The 18,673-nt window shown below is 43.9% G+C and overlaps 1 protein-coding gene and 1 pseudogene across 1 annotated transcript in view; one reads left to right on the top strand and one right to left on the bottom strand.

The window, feature by feature from the left end:
• Positions 1-12,794, bottom strand: part of CA6 (carbonic anhydrase VI) — a 25,789-nt gene extending 12,995 nt beyond the window's left edge. The window contains exons 1-4 of the mRNA XM_006873118.1: positions 12,719-12,794; positions 6,802-6,981; positions 3,847-3,995; positions 2,366-2,458 (exon numbers count right to left, since the gene is read on the bottom strand). Coding sequence (XP_006873180.1) covers positions 2,366-2,458; positions 3,847-3,995; positions 6,802-6,981; positions 12,719-12,794 — 498 coding nt within the window. The remainder of the gene's footprint in view (positions 1-2,365; positions 2,459-3,846; positions 3,996-6,801; positions 6,982-12,718) is intronic.
• Positions 12,795-14,478: 1,684 nt separating this feature from the next.
• LOC102817588 lies at positions 14,479-15,134 on the top strand (annotated as a pseudogene).
• Positions 15,135-18,673: the final 3,539 nt, after the last annotated feature.

Genomic DNA, 18,673 nt, shown 5'->3' on the forward strand with positions numbered 1-18,673 from the left:
ATCTTTCTCCCACGGAGCAACTGGTAGTTTCGAACTGCTGACCTTGCGGTTCGCAGCCCAATTCATAACCATTACGCTACCAGAGCTCCTTCTACATATATTAAAAGCCCAATAATACAGTATTGTAATCAATCATATATTTAAGAAATTAAAATATATATATATCATTTTTTTATATTTACCCAAATATTTATGATTTCTAGCACTCTTCATTTCTTTCTGTGGATTTGAGTTACTGTCTAGTATAATTTCCTATCTGCCAAAAAGACTTCCTTTAGCATTTTTACTAAGACAGATCTGCTAGCAACAAATTATTTGTTCGGTTTTTTTTATCTGGAAATGTCTTTGTTTTGCCATCATTTTTTGAAGGATAGTTGAATTCTTGGCTGACAGGTTTTCTTTCCCAGTATGTTGAATACGCTATTCCACTGTTTCCTGATGGTTTGTTTCTGATGAGAAGTCAGCCCCTAGTTGCGTTATTATTCTTTTATGCATAATGAAGGCTTTTTCTCTTGCTGCTTTCAAGATTTCTCTTTGTCCTGAAGCTTTCAGCACTTTGGCTGCTATATCGAGGTATTTATCTGACTTAGAGTTTTTTTTGAGTTTCTTAGATTAGTGCTCCTTTAATTAGTTGGACACAGCTTCCTTTAATTCTTTGAACATATTTATAAGAGTTGTTTTGAAGACTTTGCCTATTAAATCTCTCTGGTCCACTCAAAGTTTCTACTGATTACATTTTTTTTCTAAGTATGGATCATTTTGCTATTTCTTTGAATGTCCCGATTTTGTGTTGTAGTTGTTGAAAACTAGACATTTGAGATAATGTGTGTTAGCAACTCTGGATCCTGGTTTTATTTTTGTTTGTTTGTTTGTCCTGAGGGTTTTGCTTTGGTTTGTGTGTGTTTGTTTGCTTGTTTAGTAACTTGCCTGGACTTAATCTGCAAGATATGTCTCCTCAGCACTATGGAACTACTAATATGGTAATGGAGGTGGTAGTGTGCTATGGAGTCGGTTCCGACTCATATCCACCCTGTGAGGGTTTCCGAGGCTGTAAATCTTTATGGGAACAGCCAGTCCCATCTTTCTTCAGCAGAGTGTGTGGTAGATTTGAACCACTGACCTTGTGGTTAGCAGCTCAACATATTCACTAACAGGGCTTCTTCTATTAAACCCTATATAGGTCACTATGAGTAGGAAACAACTCAATGGCACTTAACAACAACAACAACAATAAATATATTTACTTGATGTCCTAGGCATGACGTCACCTCGAGTCAACATAGCTTCATGGTGAGCCAATGAAATGGGCAGAGGTTATGCTGAAACCCCTAAAGCCTATAAGACTTCCACTCTCTCTCTCTCTGTGGACTGAAACACACATTCGGAGTTCAAACAGTTCTCAAGTTGACCTCAGCTCTTACTTTCCACCATGCCCTCTTTTAACAACGACATCATTCTCTCATTTCCAAAATCTCCCGTTATTAAATTTTGGGTTGTTCGCCACTCGCTCCAACTGGGATCACAACTTCAGATTAGCAGAGCTGCAAATTTTCCCTGTTTGTTTTCCGTCTTTTCTTGAGTTTGCTTTTTACTGACAGTGCCCTGGGGTATGGAGTCCTGACTTCCACCCCAAATTAAGTCAGTCCTTTCTGGCAATGAAGTTGTTAGCTTTGTAATCACAGCCCTGTGCTGACCTAACTAGGGATGGGGGTGGTGGAAGCAATCTCAGACAAGGTCACAGACTCCTGTTGTTTGTAAACCCAAAATTTTCACAAATAAAAAATTCACGATTTGTTTTTTGCTTTGATCAATTTCCTCAGTGTTGAAAAGGTTGTTTTTGACAATTTGACCACCTTGATACTTATTTGGGGTCGGGGGGACAGGGATTGGATTCACCAAGTACTTCTCAGTGCCATAGCCAGAAGTCCCCTCACCAGATTTTCTTAGAAATATAGAGGTGTGGTGTTGTAAAATAAGCACTGGACTGCTTTTCTGCAGTTCAAATCCACTATGAGGAGGAAGCAACCCAACGGCACTCAACAAACAAACCAAATAGAGGTTTTGCCTTTGTCCAACCATGTATTGGGCTTTCCCTTGCCCTTCAGACCAGGTGTGCCCAGTTAGCCCTTTTGTGACTCCAGCTCTTTTAAGTCTTCTTCTCCCAGCCGTCCAAGGTCCCTAAGGCTGTTAACACAGAAAGACTGTGAACTGAGCTGGAAAGGGGGTCAATCTGTCATCAAGTCAGGATTTCCAAGAATTGTGAGCTCAGGCTTAGGAAGCAAGCCCCTTGATCTAGACTTAATGCCATGCTTGTCTATAAACCAATAACTTAAAATGTAGACACACACACATCGCTTCAGCCTACCTCACAGAGGGCCGCTAGAACAGCCAAACCATCGGGGGCATCTTTGGCTATATCATAGCTCTTGTATTTAGAGTTGTAGTGGACAACATGAATCTGCAGGGGAAAGAGAGGGTGTATCAGTAACGGTTAACAGAGACCTACCTTATGGAAGGAGGGAAAAAAAGAAAGGCACTTTTTCTAAAGCCTCATACTACCCCACAAAAACAACTTCTTACTTCCTTCTCCACCATCTGGGCTACAAACTCCATCTATCAAGACCATAAAATTCTCAAAGAATGGAAGGAGCATGTAGGGGATTCTGGGAAGATGGTAACTTGAGGGCATTTCCTTGCCTCCTAACTCCTTCTACAGCAGATGAACTGACAGGTCTAAAGGGACCATATAAAGCCACCAGATTCTTAGAGGCCTCTAGGGAGTGAGTAGGCATAAGCCTTTGTTCCTCTGGAGGCCTAGAAAGAGCTAGGGACCAGCAGCAGAAAATGAAGCTTAGCTTATCTAAGACTGCAGCTCTATGTAGAGATTCATGGGAATTCATGTTAGGGCACCTGTGCCTGTCTGCCTGCCTGGTGACAGTGTCCTGGGTGATATGGGGATCTACCCTATCCTTCAAACTATGAAGGCCCCAGAGGAAGACTGAGGATGGGTAGTCAGGACTCTGTAGCCCTGAGTCAGAAAACACAGCCACTGGCACCCAGGAAAATGGAAGCAGAGGGTGCTGGCTTCCAGTGTTCCTTCTCGTCCAAAGAGCAGAAATTACCAGGCTGTCCATGCTCCTGGAGGAGCCACCACTCCGTGGATTCTCACAGTCTGTCTCCCGGAGCCACGGGCAGGTGGAGAAAATCAACACAGTAGCCAGAGAGAGGCAGACAGATGCTGAGTAAGAAGATGGGAAATCCAGTGGAGAACAAATAGACAGGGAGGGCCCCCTCAGATTAGGGAGGTGTCAAGCTCTGAGAAAAGTCTATCAGGAGAGAACTTGACCATGAGTTCCTCACTCAACTCCAAGTTCTGTGAGGGCAAGGACCACATCTGTGACAGCCACCTCAGCCTGGTACAGAGCAACCTCTCTTAAACTAATACTAAATGACAACAGCCTCCATTTTATCCTGAAATCCTTGTCCCATAAGGGAAATCCCACTACGTGACAGACCCCTGCTCAGGAGGCCACTATAGACCTACGGTCATCCTAAAGAGACATTTAGGCAAGAAAAAGCAGATAGGAAATCCAGCTTAACGCATGGAAATCCAGCTGAACTCAGAGACTGCTCTTACCCTGAGGCTTTGAATTCCATGGGGATAGGGGCACTGCCTGTACTCCCCACACAGAGCATTTATCAATCAAGAGTTATTGAATAAATGAAAATTAAACATGATCTCAAGGTGACTTGACCATCATCACTACCAAGTTTTCTTGGCTGTTTTAATAAAGAAAGTGGCTACGGAATCTGAAGGAGAGACGACCCAGCCAGTCCTCACGATACCTCAATCATTGACCTGCTCCCGTCAATGGTGTGTTCGGAGCCGCTCATATCTGAGGACCCACCCCCCCAGTGGAAGTGCATCTGCTCAGCGATGTACACCTGGCCATCTCTGGTCGTCATGTGCATGGTGGGGGGCAGTTGGATCTGCACTGGAAAGAGGAGAAGGGGTGAGAATGATGACGAGTGAGACGCTGGGTCACCTCCCACCCACACATTCCTAGGACAAGCTGGTGCTGTAGACGGACTTAGAATGTCATGAGCAGGGCTACCTGTGGGGAGGAAGTGGCTAGCATCCAGGGCACAGGGTAAGGTCAGGGCAGGTGTTGGGTGATGATTAAGTTGGACTGGGATAGGCATGTCTACTGGGCACACACCTTCCTGCCCAATTCAGAAAGTCAATGGCAGGACCATGGATGGGCAGGTCCCAATCTGAAAAAATATGGACAATGGGTTTGCAAACTCAGAACCCCACTCTCCACCTCTGGCCAATTTTGGAATTTGTGTAAAGTGTAGGATATCAGAAACTGGGCCTCCTAGGGCTATTTTGATCAATTTTACTGCCCAGATCTACACTGTTGGTAAATCCACATTGAGGTAGCTGTCCTCTTCGTGATGTGGCTAAAATACTTATCCCATGTAGCCTTTCTAGAACTAGCCTAACTAATTGCCTCCACTTGGAGGCAATCTCTGCTGGGGTTCCAAAAGTTGATTTTATGGATAAGGAAGCAGACCCAGGGACAGAGATCAGTCAAGAATTGTGTATCTTGATGCCAACACAGGATTTTTTCCCCCACATCTCCATGACATGGCTCAGTTTGTTTTCCAAAGAAGATACCACACTCTGCAGCAAGTCAGGGAATACTCAGACTCTTGGGTTTGGATTTATCCACATTGACTGTGATTATCAATTGGTGCATTAAAATGCCACTCTTGCTGATAGGAAAAACGGATCATTCTCCCAGCTTCCCCCTGCCTCATTCCTTACAACCAGTCATACCAGGGAAGTTACTTTGAATAGACAACTATAGTTGCTGGTTTCATTGACTCAGATCTTAGGGAAATCTGTATCTTGGGGACTGAGCTAAGGAAAAGATTCTAGACTGACTAAGAAAAGTGTCCATAAGATGATGAAAAGGAATAGGCAGCTTCCGTCTTGCTAGCAAAGTCTTCCTACTGAGAATCATCAAAGATGGTTCATGTTAGAGATTGACTGTGTCCCCCAAAATGTGTGATGAAATACTAATCCCTGTGCCTGTAAAGAAGACTGTTTAGAAACTGAGGTTTTCTTCTGGTGTATTAATGTTGTCATACCAGTGCAGAGTGAATCATAAAACTAATCACTTTGGAATTATTAAAAAGAACAGAATAGACATAGGTGTTAAAGGAAGACAAATGAAGGAGACAGATGCATCCATAAACCAGAAACTCACTTCTAGACATTGAGGAGTCCTGGTGTGGCACTGTCAGATAAGCACCGAACTGCTGACCACAAGGTTGGCAGCTCAAACCCAACAGCCACTCCTTAGAAACCCTATGCAGAGTTGCTATGAATTGGAACCAACTTGAAGGTACTTAACAACAACAACAACAACTAGACATTGAAATAGTCAAGCTAGAATCTCACCCTAGAGTCACACCCTGAATTCGGACTTCCATCCTCCTGAACTATAAGAAAATAAATTTGGTTCTCTAATGCCACCCATTTGTGTGATTTCTGTTACAACAGCACTGAGAAACTAAGATGATTATAAACAAATACTATTTCTTAAAAAGTAAATATTATGTATTTGATACCTGCCAGAAACCCCTTTAACCTTCTGAGTTGTCTAAAGGTGTAGGGAGCATGATTAAATCCATAACACAATATATTATAACACAAGAATTCAGCCTCAAAGATTTCAACATGTCCTTTGGAGGGAAAGGTGTTTTGTAATTCATTCTTAAGATGTTGTGGTGGTGGTGGGGTGTCATTCCAGCTCATAGAATTGCCCCATAAGCTTTCTAGGCTACAGTCTTTATGGGAGCAGACTGACAGGTCCCTTCTCCCAGGGAGCCATTGGCAGGTCCTAACCACTGACCTTTCAGTTTACAGCAGCCGAGTGCTTAGCTAGTGTACCACCGGGCTTCTTAGACTATGATCAGCCTCAAAAATCAATGGTCACATGAAAAACATTGAAACATCTTTAAAAAGAGACAAAGACACACGTAGAATCAGTTGTACAGAAAGCTGATGGGGACTTAAAGAGCTAAAGATCCAGGTCAGGACATCCCCCATGAATACTTATCACCACATGAACTAGAATTGTTATTGTTGTTAAGTGTTGTCAAGTCGATTCTGACCCATAGCGACCCTGTACAGGGTTTCCGAGATTGTAAATCTTTACGAGAGCAGAAAGCCTCATCTTTCTCCCGTGGAACAGCTGGTAGTTTCGAACTGCTGTCCTTAAGGTTCACAGCCCGATTCGTAACCACTACGCTACCAGAGCTCCTTGTAGGATAATTGAGACTAATTATAAAGTAAGTGCCTTGAGCACTGTGCTGCTTAAAGAACTAGCTACAGGAGATGAAGCTGACAAGAGAAAAGGAGGGTGAGAACGGACACTTAACTTGGATGGAATCCATGTCACTGGATAGTACGGTAGCAGCTGTTGAATCAGCATATGTTTTGCTATCTATCTTTTCACCAACAACAACAAAAATAAAATTAGAATTTTAAAGAAAGTGCTTTTCTCACTGAATGCTAGAAGCTCAGTGCTTTGGGCCTTAAACTTTTTCTGGAGCCTATGGAAATCTATTCCTAGATATTAAACGAAAAAGAAACCATCATCCCACAGCTTCTTTCAGCCCTCCTATCTGAGGTCTTGAGCTCCAAGGCTTAGCTCTGCGTTTCTCTCTGTGCCTCTTCTTGCCAGCAAGAGACTGCCAAGGACTGGGAGCCTCTTGCCCACCTCTTACCTGTGTGGCCATTGTTGGTCATGGGGAACGTGCCCTTCTGGGCTTCGTAGCCTATCAGGTTCAGCCTCTTCAAGGTGGGGTTGTACCGCACCATCTTCCTCTGTATATTGATGGGCGACTGCCTCTGCCCACCGCAGGATGGATAGTGGTCCGGCCAGTGTTTCTGGTCCAACGCCCCTTCTGAAACAGAAGAAAGCCAACAGGGTGAAGGTGGAAGGGCTATCCAGGATGAGCCCTACCTGTGGGCAGGGTTGAACCCTCAGGGCACCTCCCACCACATGAGAACCCAAGAAGCTGCCTTCTAGAAAGCAGAGGGAGGGCCTCTGGAAGGAGGCTGGCCAAAAGCAAAAACCCTCTAACGTGGAGTCCATCCCTTCCGAGTATGTAAATTTTTCCCAAAGCTGACTGCCACATCTTTCCAGACCATTTGGTTAGTTGCCCAGTGCTTAACCCACTGTACCACCAGGAAGGAGGCTGAAGGAGCTTTTAAATGCACTTCAAGGATCCCAGATTTGGGGGGCTTTGGTTCTGATTTCTAAGTTTCATGTTACAACTATTAGCCCTGAGAACATGGCTTTGTGCTTTGAAAGCAATTGTTAAGTGCCATCAAGTCAGTTCCAACTCATAACGACCCTATATAGGGTTTCCAAGGAACAACTGACGGGTGTGAACCACTAACCTTGTGGTTGTTGTTGTTAAGTGCCATCGAGTCGGTTCCGACCCATAGGGACCCTGAGTAGGGTTTCTGAGGAGTGACTGGTAAGCTTGAACCGTCGACTTTGCAGTTCAAACACGGCTTTGCAGTCTGGCGCGTTAACTCACAGCGCCACACCAGGACTCCAACCTTGTGGTTAGCAGTCCAGTATTTACCCTACAGCTCCACACCAGGACTTGGACTTTCTGGAAGCAATGAAAGTCTTAATTTGTACCTTCTCTTCCCTCTTCCCCTTTAAATTCTCAGCTGAATACTGCCCTGGAGCAATCCTTGGGCATATTATTATCATATTGCTCTCATGGACTTTTCCTCCTTTGCTCTGAATGCCACTACTTTCCTTTCTAAGCCCCCAACCAACTCCACCCCAGGCCACTGTACCTTCCCACCTATTTTCTTGCTCCCAGCCCCTTTGACAAGTTCCCAGAATAGTAAAGACCACCTGGGTAACAGGTACACCTGTGGATTCAGGGCAGTTAAGTATTGGAATCCTGATGTGGCACTGTGAGTTAATGAGCTGGCACTCTAGCCTCCTAAATCTACCACTCATCTGTCAGTTTGTTGTACTGTGGTGGCTTGCATGTTGTTGTGATGCTAGAAGCTATTTTAAATATCAGCAGTGTCACCCATGGTGGACAGGTTTCAGCAGAACTTCCAAAATAAGACAGACTATCAAGGAGAGACAGACCACTACCAGGCAGACCACTTCTCAAGGGTTGTTGTTGTTAAGTGACCTTCTATGGGGTTTCCAATGAGTGGCTGGTAAGCTTGAACCGCTGACCTTGCAGTCCAGCGCATTAGCCCACAGTGCCACACCAGGACTATCACTGAAAACCTTATGAATAGAAGAGGAACGGTGTCAGAAGATGAGTCCTTCAGACTGGAAGACACTCAGTTCAACTGAGTAAGTTCTGCCTCCTAAAAGTAGATGTTGACCTTAATGACATGGATGGAGTTAAGCTTTACAGACCTTTATTTACTGATACAGTACAACACAAAATAAGAAGAAACAGCTGCAAGCATCCATTAAAAATCAGAGTGTGGAATATACACAGTATGAATCTAGGGAAACTGAAAAATGCAAAAATGAAATGAAATGCATAAAGATCAATATCCTAAGCATTGTTGTTGTTGTTGTTAAATGTCGTCGAGTCGGTACCGACCCATAGCAACCCTGCATAGGGTTTCCGAGGAGCGGCTGGTGAGCTTGAACCACCAACCTTGCAGTTCAAATGGCTTTACAGTATGGTGAATTAACCCACAGTGCCACTGAAATAGACTGGTACTGGCCATTTTGAATCTGACAATCACATGGTTTACTATGCTGGGAATGACAAACTGAAGAGAAATGGCATCACATTCATCATCAAAAAGAACATTTCAAGATCAATCTTGAAGTGCAATGCTGTCTGTGATAGGATAATATCCATATGCCTACAAGGAAGACCAGTTAATATCACTATTATTCAAATGTATGCATAAACTAAAGCCAATGATGATAAAATTGAAGAATTCGACCAACTTCTTCAATCTGAAATTGATCAAACATGCACTCAAGATGCATTGATAGCTACTGAAAACTGGAATGCAAAAGTTGGAAAAAGAGGAAGAATCAGTAGTTGGGAAATGTGGCCTTGATTAATAGGATGCTGGAGATCACATGATAGAATCAAAAAAGGTGTATGCCAAGATTGTATCCTTTCACCATATTTATTCAATCTGTATGCTAAGCACATAGTCTGAGAAACTGGATCATATGGAGAAGAACATGGCATCAGGATTATAGGAACACTCATTAACAACCTGCGATATGCAGATGATACAACCTTGTTTGCTGAAAGTAAACAGAACCAAAATATTTACTGATGAAGATCAAAGACCACAGCCTTCAGTATGAATTGCAAGTCAATGTAAAGAAAAGAAAACAAAAATCCTCACAACTGGGCCAATAAATAACATCATGATAAATGGAGAAAAGATTGAAGTTGTCAAAGACTTCGTTTTGCTTGAATCTATAATCACTATTCATGGAAGCAGTAGTCAAGAAATAAAACAACATATTGCATTAGGCAAATCTACTACACAAGGCCTCTTCAAAGTGTTGAAGAACAAAGATGTCAGTTTCAGGACTAAGGTACACCTGCCCCAAATCATGATATTTTCAATAACCTCATATGCATGTGAAAGTTGGACAATGAGTAAGGAAACTGTAGAAGAATCGATTATTTAAATTATGGTGTTAGTGCAAAATATTGACGGTACCATGGACTGCCAGAAGAACAAACAAATCCGTGTTGGAAGAAGTCTAGCCAGAATGCTCCTTAGAAGGGAGTATGGTGAGACTTTGTCTATCATACTTTGGAAGTATCGTCAGAAGGAACCAGTCCCTGGCTTGGCAAAGTAGAGGTTCAGAGAAAAAGAGGAAGACCCCCAACAAGATGGACTGACAAAGTGGCAGCATCAGTAGGCTCCAACATAACAATTGTTAGGATAGCGCAGGACCAGACAATGTTTGGGTCTGTTGTGTGTAGGGTTGCTATGAGTCAGAACCAACTCAATGGCACCTAACGACAGCAACAATCGCCTCCTAAACTGTGAGAGAGTACATTTCTGTTTGTTTAAAGCCTTCCACTTGTGGGATTTCTGTTGTAGTAACACTAGCTAACTAAGACAAAGGGTCTTCAAACAACTGTGGGTCCTGGTTTCACCAGCTTGCTTTTGGGGACCCACGCTCTCCTTTGCCACATGAAGGAGTATCTGCGTGGTAAGTGCACAGCTTGTTTTAAGAAAGGGGTTTGTAGTTGGGTCTCTTGTTGCATCTTGGGTTTGCAATCAAGAGAAAAGTTGATTCTTTCTGCTCTTCTCTTCCCTATTTAATTATAAAGGCAAATTCTGATTTATGCCAACCCCATGTGTGTCAGATGTCATGCTTTGGAGAAGGGTATCATGCTGGGTAGGGTGGAGGGTCAGAGAAAAAGAGGAAGACCCCCAACGAGATGGATCAGCCAGGTGGCATCATTAATGGACTCAAGTGTGGCAGCGGTAGTGAGGTTGGCCCAGGATTGGACATTGTTTCGTTCTGCTGTGCATGGGGTTGCTATGAGTCAGTTCTGACTCGATGGCACCTGACAACAACATGTGTGTCAGAGTAGAACTGTGCTCCATAAGGTTTTCAGTGGATAATAGTTCCCCATAAGGTTTTCAGTGGATGATAGAGGTGAACTTTCAACCTCTCTGTTACCAGCAAAGTGCATTAGCATTTGTATCACCCAGGGACTGCATTTTTATAATATAAACCAGTTTCAAAAGAATTTTTTACCAAGAGGCAAGATACCAGAGCCAAGGCAAGAGGTTCCAAGAGCTACTGCGTCAGACACACCATAGACTGGCTTTAACAAACAAGTCTATCTCCTCAGTTTAGGAAGCTACAGTTCTGAATGAATTCAGAGTGTTGGCTCTAGGAGAAGACATTATCAATTATGGAGGAAGGCCCTTCTTGTCTCTTCAGCTTCTGGCTGATTCCTGGTTCATTGGAGCTTTCCATGTACCTTGTCATCTGTCTTACTCTGTCTCTCCTTCTACCTTGCTTGCTTAATTTCTTTTAATTGACTCAAAATGCATAACAAAGACAACCCATTCCCAAACGGGATTATAACCACAGGATGTTGTTGTTGTTAAGTGCCTTCCAGTCACTTCAGGCTTATAGTGACCCTGTGTAGGGCTTCCGAGCAGCAGCTGGTGAGTTTGAACCGCAGACCTTGTGGTTCAAACTTTCCTTGCAGTCCAGTGCTTATCCTACATTGCCATACCAGGACTCCAAGCATAAAACAGAGGATAGAATTTACAACATATATTTTGAGGGGACACAATTCAATCTGTAACAATCGTAGTTGAAATGCCTTGGCCCATGCCCCTAGCAATATTGCGATGTATCTCAAGTAAATCCTAAAGGCACTTGAGGTCGTTTCTAGAAAGTTCTCTGGGGCCTCTAGAAGCTCCCCAGGAGGCACACAGCCTCGAAGATGAGACTGAGTCTGGAAAGGATAAGACTATCATTATTTTAATCCTCTCTCTTCCTTATCCTCTGAGCCATCTCCAATACAGCTGGGGCCAGGTGAGGCAGAAAGTCCCAGGGTCTTTGTGTAACAGGCAAGTATGTGGAATCCCTCTACTTGCAGTCCTGCCCTCTGGAGCTGTACTTTTTGACCCTCACACCATGTCCCTTGACTTAATAGGATATAGTGTTCACCTGCATTTATGCTTTGTCGGGTGCTTGAGTCAAGGGCAAATTGTACCAAAAGCAAGCTCAAGACCTGCATCTGCCTCTTGTCTCTTGCCTCTTCCAGTGGTCAAATTCTTCTCTCTCATTTCATGTATCTTCCCAATACAGAAAAGAGAGGGAGGCACTCTCTCAGGTGTCTCATGGAAGGGGTGTTTTGTGTCCACAGACACAGGCTTCTTACCTTTGGGTCACATGTGGTCCAGAACCCATGCTAAATGCCATCATTTTCAATTTCTCCTCTAAAACTAAGGTTTTGGATCATGCATAGGTTCAATTTTTTAGCAGGGGTGTGGCCACCAAGAGAGGAGAGCCTGGGTCAACCTCATCAAGTGGAGATGTTCTGGGTAGACACCATGTCATAGCATTTCCAAGAAAGAAGGCTCTCGCCAGCCTGCAGCCACCTCTGGTAAACTATGTTGTTGTTTTTAACTTCCGTTGATTCGGTTGCGACTCATACCGACCCAGTATAGGGTTTCCAAAGAGCGCCTGGTGAGTTTGAACCCCTGACCTTGTGGTTCAAACCAAGCTTGCAGTTCTGCACTTATCCTACAGTGCCAACCTTGCATTCCTGCACCTGTCCTACAGCGCCTTTCCACTTATGCATAACAAAAATGCAAGGGGTGTTGCAATCAGAAGCTGTGAGTGGGCTCCTGAATTAGTCAACCAGTGGGTAGAAATAGGCCTAGAGCAAAAAAATCTGCAAGTGAGAAAAGGGCTGGTGATGGGGGAGAATTATTTTCTCTTTTCCTTAATCACAACTTAAGTTGGTCTCCATGCTTTCGAAGACATTGAAAAAGTGTCTGAACCCAAAATGAGCACCAGAGGAACACAAAATCATGAACATGGGACATACCAGGCTGCCTTGTCTTTCCTCAAGTAGGGGAGTCTCCCCTTTTCTGTAGAGACAGGAGTGGGTGGCTTACCTGAATAGGTCCACTCGGACCCATGCTGGGCCAGGGCACCAAGGAACAGGGACAGCAGAATTGCTAGCGACCTCATGGCATCCAACTCAGGAATCAGGACTGACTTCTGGAAATCTCTTCTTTTAAATGCTCAGAAATTGTAAGTAACAATTTACCAAGTCCAGTTGGCTGATTCACTCTTTACTGCACCCACTAAAATAATAACATCCTCCCCACAAGGGCACTTCTGACTTGATCCCATTGGCCAGGTGTCCTACACACTCACCTGACCTCCTCTTGAGTCATTTTCATGGCCAATTAGTTTTGGTTTGGTTATTAAAGGTCTCCACTTATGAAAACTCACTTTCGAAGTCACACAGTGCAGCCTTTGTGGACCAGGTCCATGGGAGAGAGAAAATGCCCAAGGCAGAGAAGAGCAGGTGGCAAGGCCGTCCCCAACAATAGCACTTCCTGTCCCATCACCCCTGGCAAGCAGAGCACTGGGGGCTGGTGAGGGTATCGCCAATACCCTGGAAGCCCTAGCCAGATCCTGATTGGCTTGCAGTCTCTTGCAGACCACAGCCAGTTCCTGTCATTGTTAGCTGCGATCGAGTCACCTCCGACTCATGGCGACCATGTGTGTTCAGAATAGAGTTATGTACCATAGGGTTTTCAAGGTTGTGACCTTTAGGAAGCAGATCGCCATTCTTTTCCTCCAAGGAACTTCTAGGTGAGTTTGAAACGTCGATCTCTCAGCAAGTAGTGGAGTGGTTAACTGTTTGCAACACCCAGGGATTCATAGCCACAACCAGATGCCTGAGGAAGCAGCTGGAACTCCACATTTTGGCACCAAATGGAGAGTCTCATCAGAAAGCAGTTGTGTGTTTATCCTTAACCTGAGTTGGTGGTTGACCCCAGCCCTGGGAATACAGCTCATGAGCCACAACCCGGCACATGCCTTTGGGCCAGCCCAGCAAGTGTGGGTGTCCAGGTTTCTCCATGGGACATGTTCATTCTGACAGCTTGCATTGCCCTCAGTCACACCCAAACCAATCAAACACGTCTGATCAATGGGTTACCTAATCCTCCTGCATCCACTTAGGTAAACAGTCCTTGACATTAACTGAGGGGAAATTTTTGGAGCTTATGCCTGCTGACAGGCCAGCATTTCCTATGACCTTCAGAGAGGGCAGAAAAGGCAAAGGACAGGGAAAGCTTCTGCCGGGCATCTGCCACCCGGGCCAGATACAAAGGTGTGTCTTGTTCTTGCCAACAGAGCGAATCCTCAACCTTACCTCATGAGGCTCATGAACGGTGGAATGGCAAGAGGACACTGATGACAGAAGTTCCAACAATGACATTTAAGGTTAACTATGGGAGCTCCTGGATAGTTCTAAAGGGCTCCCTGTAGTCATTTAAATAAGAAGCATCAGTTGCTGCAAAGATCACACTGAAAACAAAGCACCACAGTGCACAGTAGCTGTAAGAATCTCAAAGGAAGCAAAGCATGGTTTTGAGCAAGTGTTCTGAAGCCAGACTGGCCCAGCTCTACCACTTGCCAGATGTGTGACCTTGGGCAAGTTACTCAACCTTTCTAGGCTGTGGTTTCCCCATCTTTCAGAGGAGTTAATGATAGTACCTCCCTCTTGGGTTTCAACAGTAAATCTATGTGGAGTACTAGGAGCAGAAGCTACCATTGGCATCCATAAATTTAGTGAAACATGAGATAGAAACCAAAGAATCTTGCGGGAGCCTCGGACTGAGTCCAAAGTTCTATCACCATGTCCTTGCTTGTCAACCGCCACCACCCCGGTGTGGTCACGCTGAGATTTATATTTTCAAAATCTCTGAATGGAAACAGGAAAAATCAGCAGGAGTTCCTTCTTCTGAGCATTCTATGTCAACTGGAGAAGCAACTAATAACGAAGAAGGAAATGGAAGACAAATGGCCATGCAGGCGTGTTGGTCTCAGGAATTCATCAAATATTTTGGAAATGTTTTTGAAACATTGCAGCAAGCTCTTTAATAGCCAAAGCAATAAAAAGGAGGAAACTAACCTTCCTCTTCTCCATTGTTCCACTAGGCTTTATCCTCAACTACCAGCATGCCTGGAATCCTGGTGCGGTGCGGTAGGATAAACACTGGCCTACTAACCACAAGGTCAGCTGTTCAATCCCACCAGCACCTCCTCGGAAACCCTATATAAGGTCAACTATGAGGTGGAACCAACTTGACAGCACTTAATTACAGCAACCAGCATGACTTGGGCTATGGAGCCATTCTACAAAGAAGGAAGGATGAAGCAGAGACCATGCTGGCAACAGAAAAGCATCGATTTCAGCTACCAAGAGTGATGGACACTTCTGAAAGATGTGAAAAATCCAGAAGGGAACAGAGGAAATTCTTTTTTTATTTTATTTTCATGTTTATCTACTAAATTGCAAAGCACAAAACTGTTGGTATGAATCATGGTTTCCCACAACTTTGTAAATGCCTGAGATTTTGGTAAATAACGGATTTTTTGGTAGGATGTTAAGATGCAGGATGAGTTTTGTTAAACTATTATAAAACAAAATTACTAACATTTAGCTTAAAATCATGGAAGTACTCTAAATAGCTTTCAGATTTCCTATATGTGTGTTTGTGTTGCAAATTTCTAAGTGCAAAGTTTATAAATTATATTGTTTTGAGTTCCTGGGGGAAAACAATGGAAAAAAGCTTAGTCTGATTCATGGAACTCTTTTTGTTCATTTTTGTTTTTCCTTTTTTGGTAATTGTCTAAATATCTTTGAAACTTTAAATATTTTAATGCAATTTTAAACTACCAGAAACTTTCCAATTATAATACAAAGCATTCCTATTAATCCCTTTACCTAGAATCTCTAATTGTTAACATTTTGTCATATTTACTGTATCTCATTCTGTACATGTATAGACTTTTAAAAGAATGTATTTTATCTTTTGTTGTTGAAAACATATACAGCAAAACATACAACAATTAAAAATTAGATATGCACAATTCTGTAACTTGATTATATTCTTTAAGTTGTGCAACCCTTTCATTCTTCTTTTCCAAATCATTTCTCCCCCATTAACATAAACTCACGGCCCCCTAAGCTTCCTAGCTAACGTTTTAAATTACTGTTGTCAAGTTGATCCCATATATACAGAAAGTTCTTTAGAAGAATACAATGTTCAAGGCAGACAGTCCTTACTAATTAAGCTCAGGGTGTCCTGGTGGTGCTGTGGGCTAATGCGCTGGACTACAAAGTCGATTTGAACCACAAGGTCTCCAGTTCAAGCTCACCAGCTGCTCCTTGGAAACCCTATACAGGGTCGCTATGGGTCGGATCCAACTCAACAGCACTTCACAACAACAGAAACATTGTTTGGTTGGATTCCTGGTGTGGTGCTGTAGAATCAGTACTGGACTGTGAACCACAAGGTCGGCAGTTCAAATCTACCAGGTGCTCCTTGGAAATCCTATACAGGATCACTGTGAGTTAGAATCGACTCAACAGCACTTAACAACAATTATTTGGTTGGAGTCCTAGTGTTGTACTATAGGATAAGCACTAGACTGCAAAGTTGGTTTGAACCACAAGGTTGGCAATTCAAACTCACCAACCACTTCTCAGAAACCCTATCCAGGGTCGCTATGGGTCGGAACTGACTTGACAGCACTTAACAACAACAACAATTATTTGGTTTGGATTTTTGGTATGGCACTGTAGGATAAGCACTGGTCTGCAAGGTCACTTTGAACTGAAAGGTCAGCGGTTCATACTCACCAGCTGCTCCCCAGAAACCCTATACAGGGTAGCTATGAGTCGGAACTGACTCGATGGCACTTAGCAATAATATTTGCATTGAGTTCTGGTGTGGCACTATAGGATAAGCTGTGGACTGCTAACTTCCACTTCAGCAGTTCAAACCCACCAACCACTCCTCAGAAGCCCTATACAGGATTGCTATAAGTCAGAACCAACTTGACAACAACAACAACATTATTAGGTTTAAGGAGCCCTGGAGGTACAGTCATTAAGTTCTCAGCTTAATCACGGAAATGTCAGTGGCTCAAATCCACCAACTGCTCTGCAGAAGAAAGATGTAGCAAGATTGCAGCCCTGGAAACTCTATGGTTCTATTCTGTCCTCTCAGGTTGCTATGAGTCAGAATCAACTCTGTGTTAATATGTTATTATTTGGTTAAAGAAGACTTCAGGGAATCATTTTAGTTTATGGTTTAAAGATGATCTCAGGGCAGTAGTTTTGGGAGTTCATCCAGCCTCAATGACTCCAGAAAGTCTGAGTTCTACAAGAAACTGAAATTCTGTATGGATCTCTTTTCCATATTTTCAGTATCCTACGTGTAGTTGTGCCTGCCTGTCCCCATGGCCCTGTGGGAAGGGATATCTTGTAGATCACATGATACATACACCCCCTCCCCCCACAGCTACAAAAAGCAAGGATGGGTATTGCCCTTAAACCTGCTGGGGAGCTCTGAAATCAGTCTGGCAAGAAATCATGAGCTGAGCTAGCTGAACTGCTTTCTTGGAAATCTGAATTGGGAAATACAGAATTAGGCAGCTACAGTGGACAGAAGTCCACCCCAACCCCCTTACCTTGGCAGTAAGTTCACGGTTATTGTGGTGAGTCTAACCGTTCAGTGACTGAAGTGAGTAAAAGCCCAAAACATCAGTTTGTGTAGAGTCAGCCCCATACATGTCCAAGTAGAACTGTCCTCCATAGGGTTTTCAAGGACTGATTGTTTTGGATGTAGATTGCCAGGTCTTTCTTCTGAGGCACCTCTGGGTGGGCTGAGCCTCCAACCTTTTGGTTAGCAGCTGAATGCTTAACATGTGTACCACTCAGTGACACCAAAATAAGTAAATCAGTCAAAAGATGGGTCAGATAAGATACGCTCTCTTTGAGTGGTAGGGTCATCTGATAATGGAGACATGATATTAGAGAGACAGGCCTCCTCTCTGCTTCTATGTGGCATACTCCCAATGACATAATCAACACATAATCAGCCAAATAACCCGGTCACTTTTGTTGCCTAACTTCTAACTCAACTATCTTCTCTGACCCTAAAATTTTCCATCAACCTTGAAGTTGAGTTTTCTCCTTGTATTTGGAACGCTCAGGAAACTCTATGGGTCTATTCTATTCTGCCCTCTCAGGTTTCCCCTTTAAGTATGGATCTCAAAAGTCTGAACTTCCTTTTACTTCCATTCAACCACATCTCAAGTTCATCGGGATTATTTTTATTCTTAAACTTCTATTCTTCTAGGGCCTACAGCTTCAGTGACCATCTGAGATGAGTTGACAAGTATGCCATTTTCATCAAAACATAATGTCAAAAGAGAGAAAAGAGCTTTTGTTCTTGCTTGGTGCCACCCCAGCTCTGTGGCAGAGACCCAATGAGACAAAGAAAATGGAGAGAGCAGGGAGGCATGTTCAGCTCGGGAGAGCAGAGAGGGCCCACCAACCCAGATGGGCAGGGAGGCATAGCCAACCCAGGTAACAGGGAGGCATGGTCTGCCCAAGTGAGCAGAGAGGGACCACTAACCCAGATGAGCAGGTGACAGAGAGGTCAGCCCAGGTGACAGGAGGCATGAACAGCTCAGGCAAGCAGAGAGGGACCACCAACCCAGATGAGCAGGTGACAGAGAGGTCAGCCCAGGTGACAGGAGGCATGAACAGCTCAGGCAAGCAGAGAGGGACCACCAACCCAGATGAGCAAGGAGGGAGAGTCAGCCCAGATGACAGGGAGGCATGCACAGTCCAGAAAACAAGGAGGCGTGGTCATCCCAGGTGAGCAGGGAGGGGACCACCAACCCAAATGAGTGGGGAGACATAGCCCAGGTGATCCAATGCTCAGATTTGCATAGGACTGGCATAGAAGTATGAGTCTGGCTGCACACAAAGTGCACCTGTTGGTTGTAAGTAATACAGACAGGTCCTTGTTCCA

This window comes from Chrysochloris asiatica, unplaced genomic scaffold (assembly GCF_000296735.1).
Source record: "Chrysochloris asiatica unplaced genomic scaffold, ChrAsi1.0 scaffold00223, whole genome shotgun sequence".
Classification (NCBI taxonomy): domain Eukaryota; kingdom Metazoa; phylum Chordata; class Mammalia; order Afrosoricida; family Chrysochloridae; genus Chrysochloris; species Chrysochloris asiatica.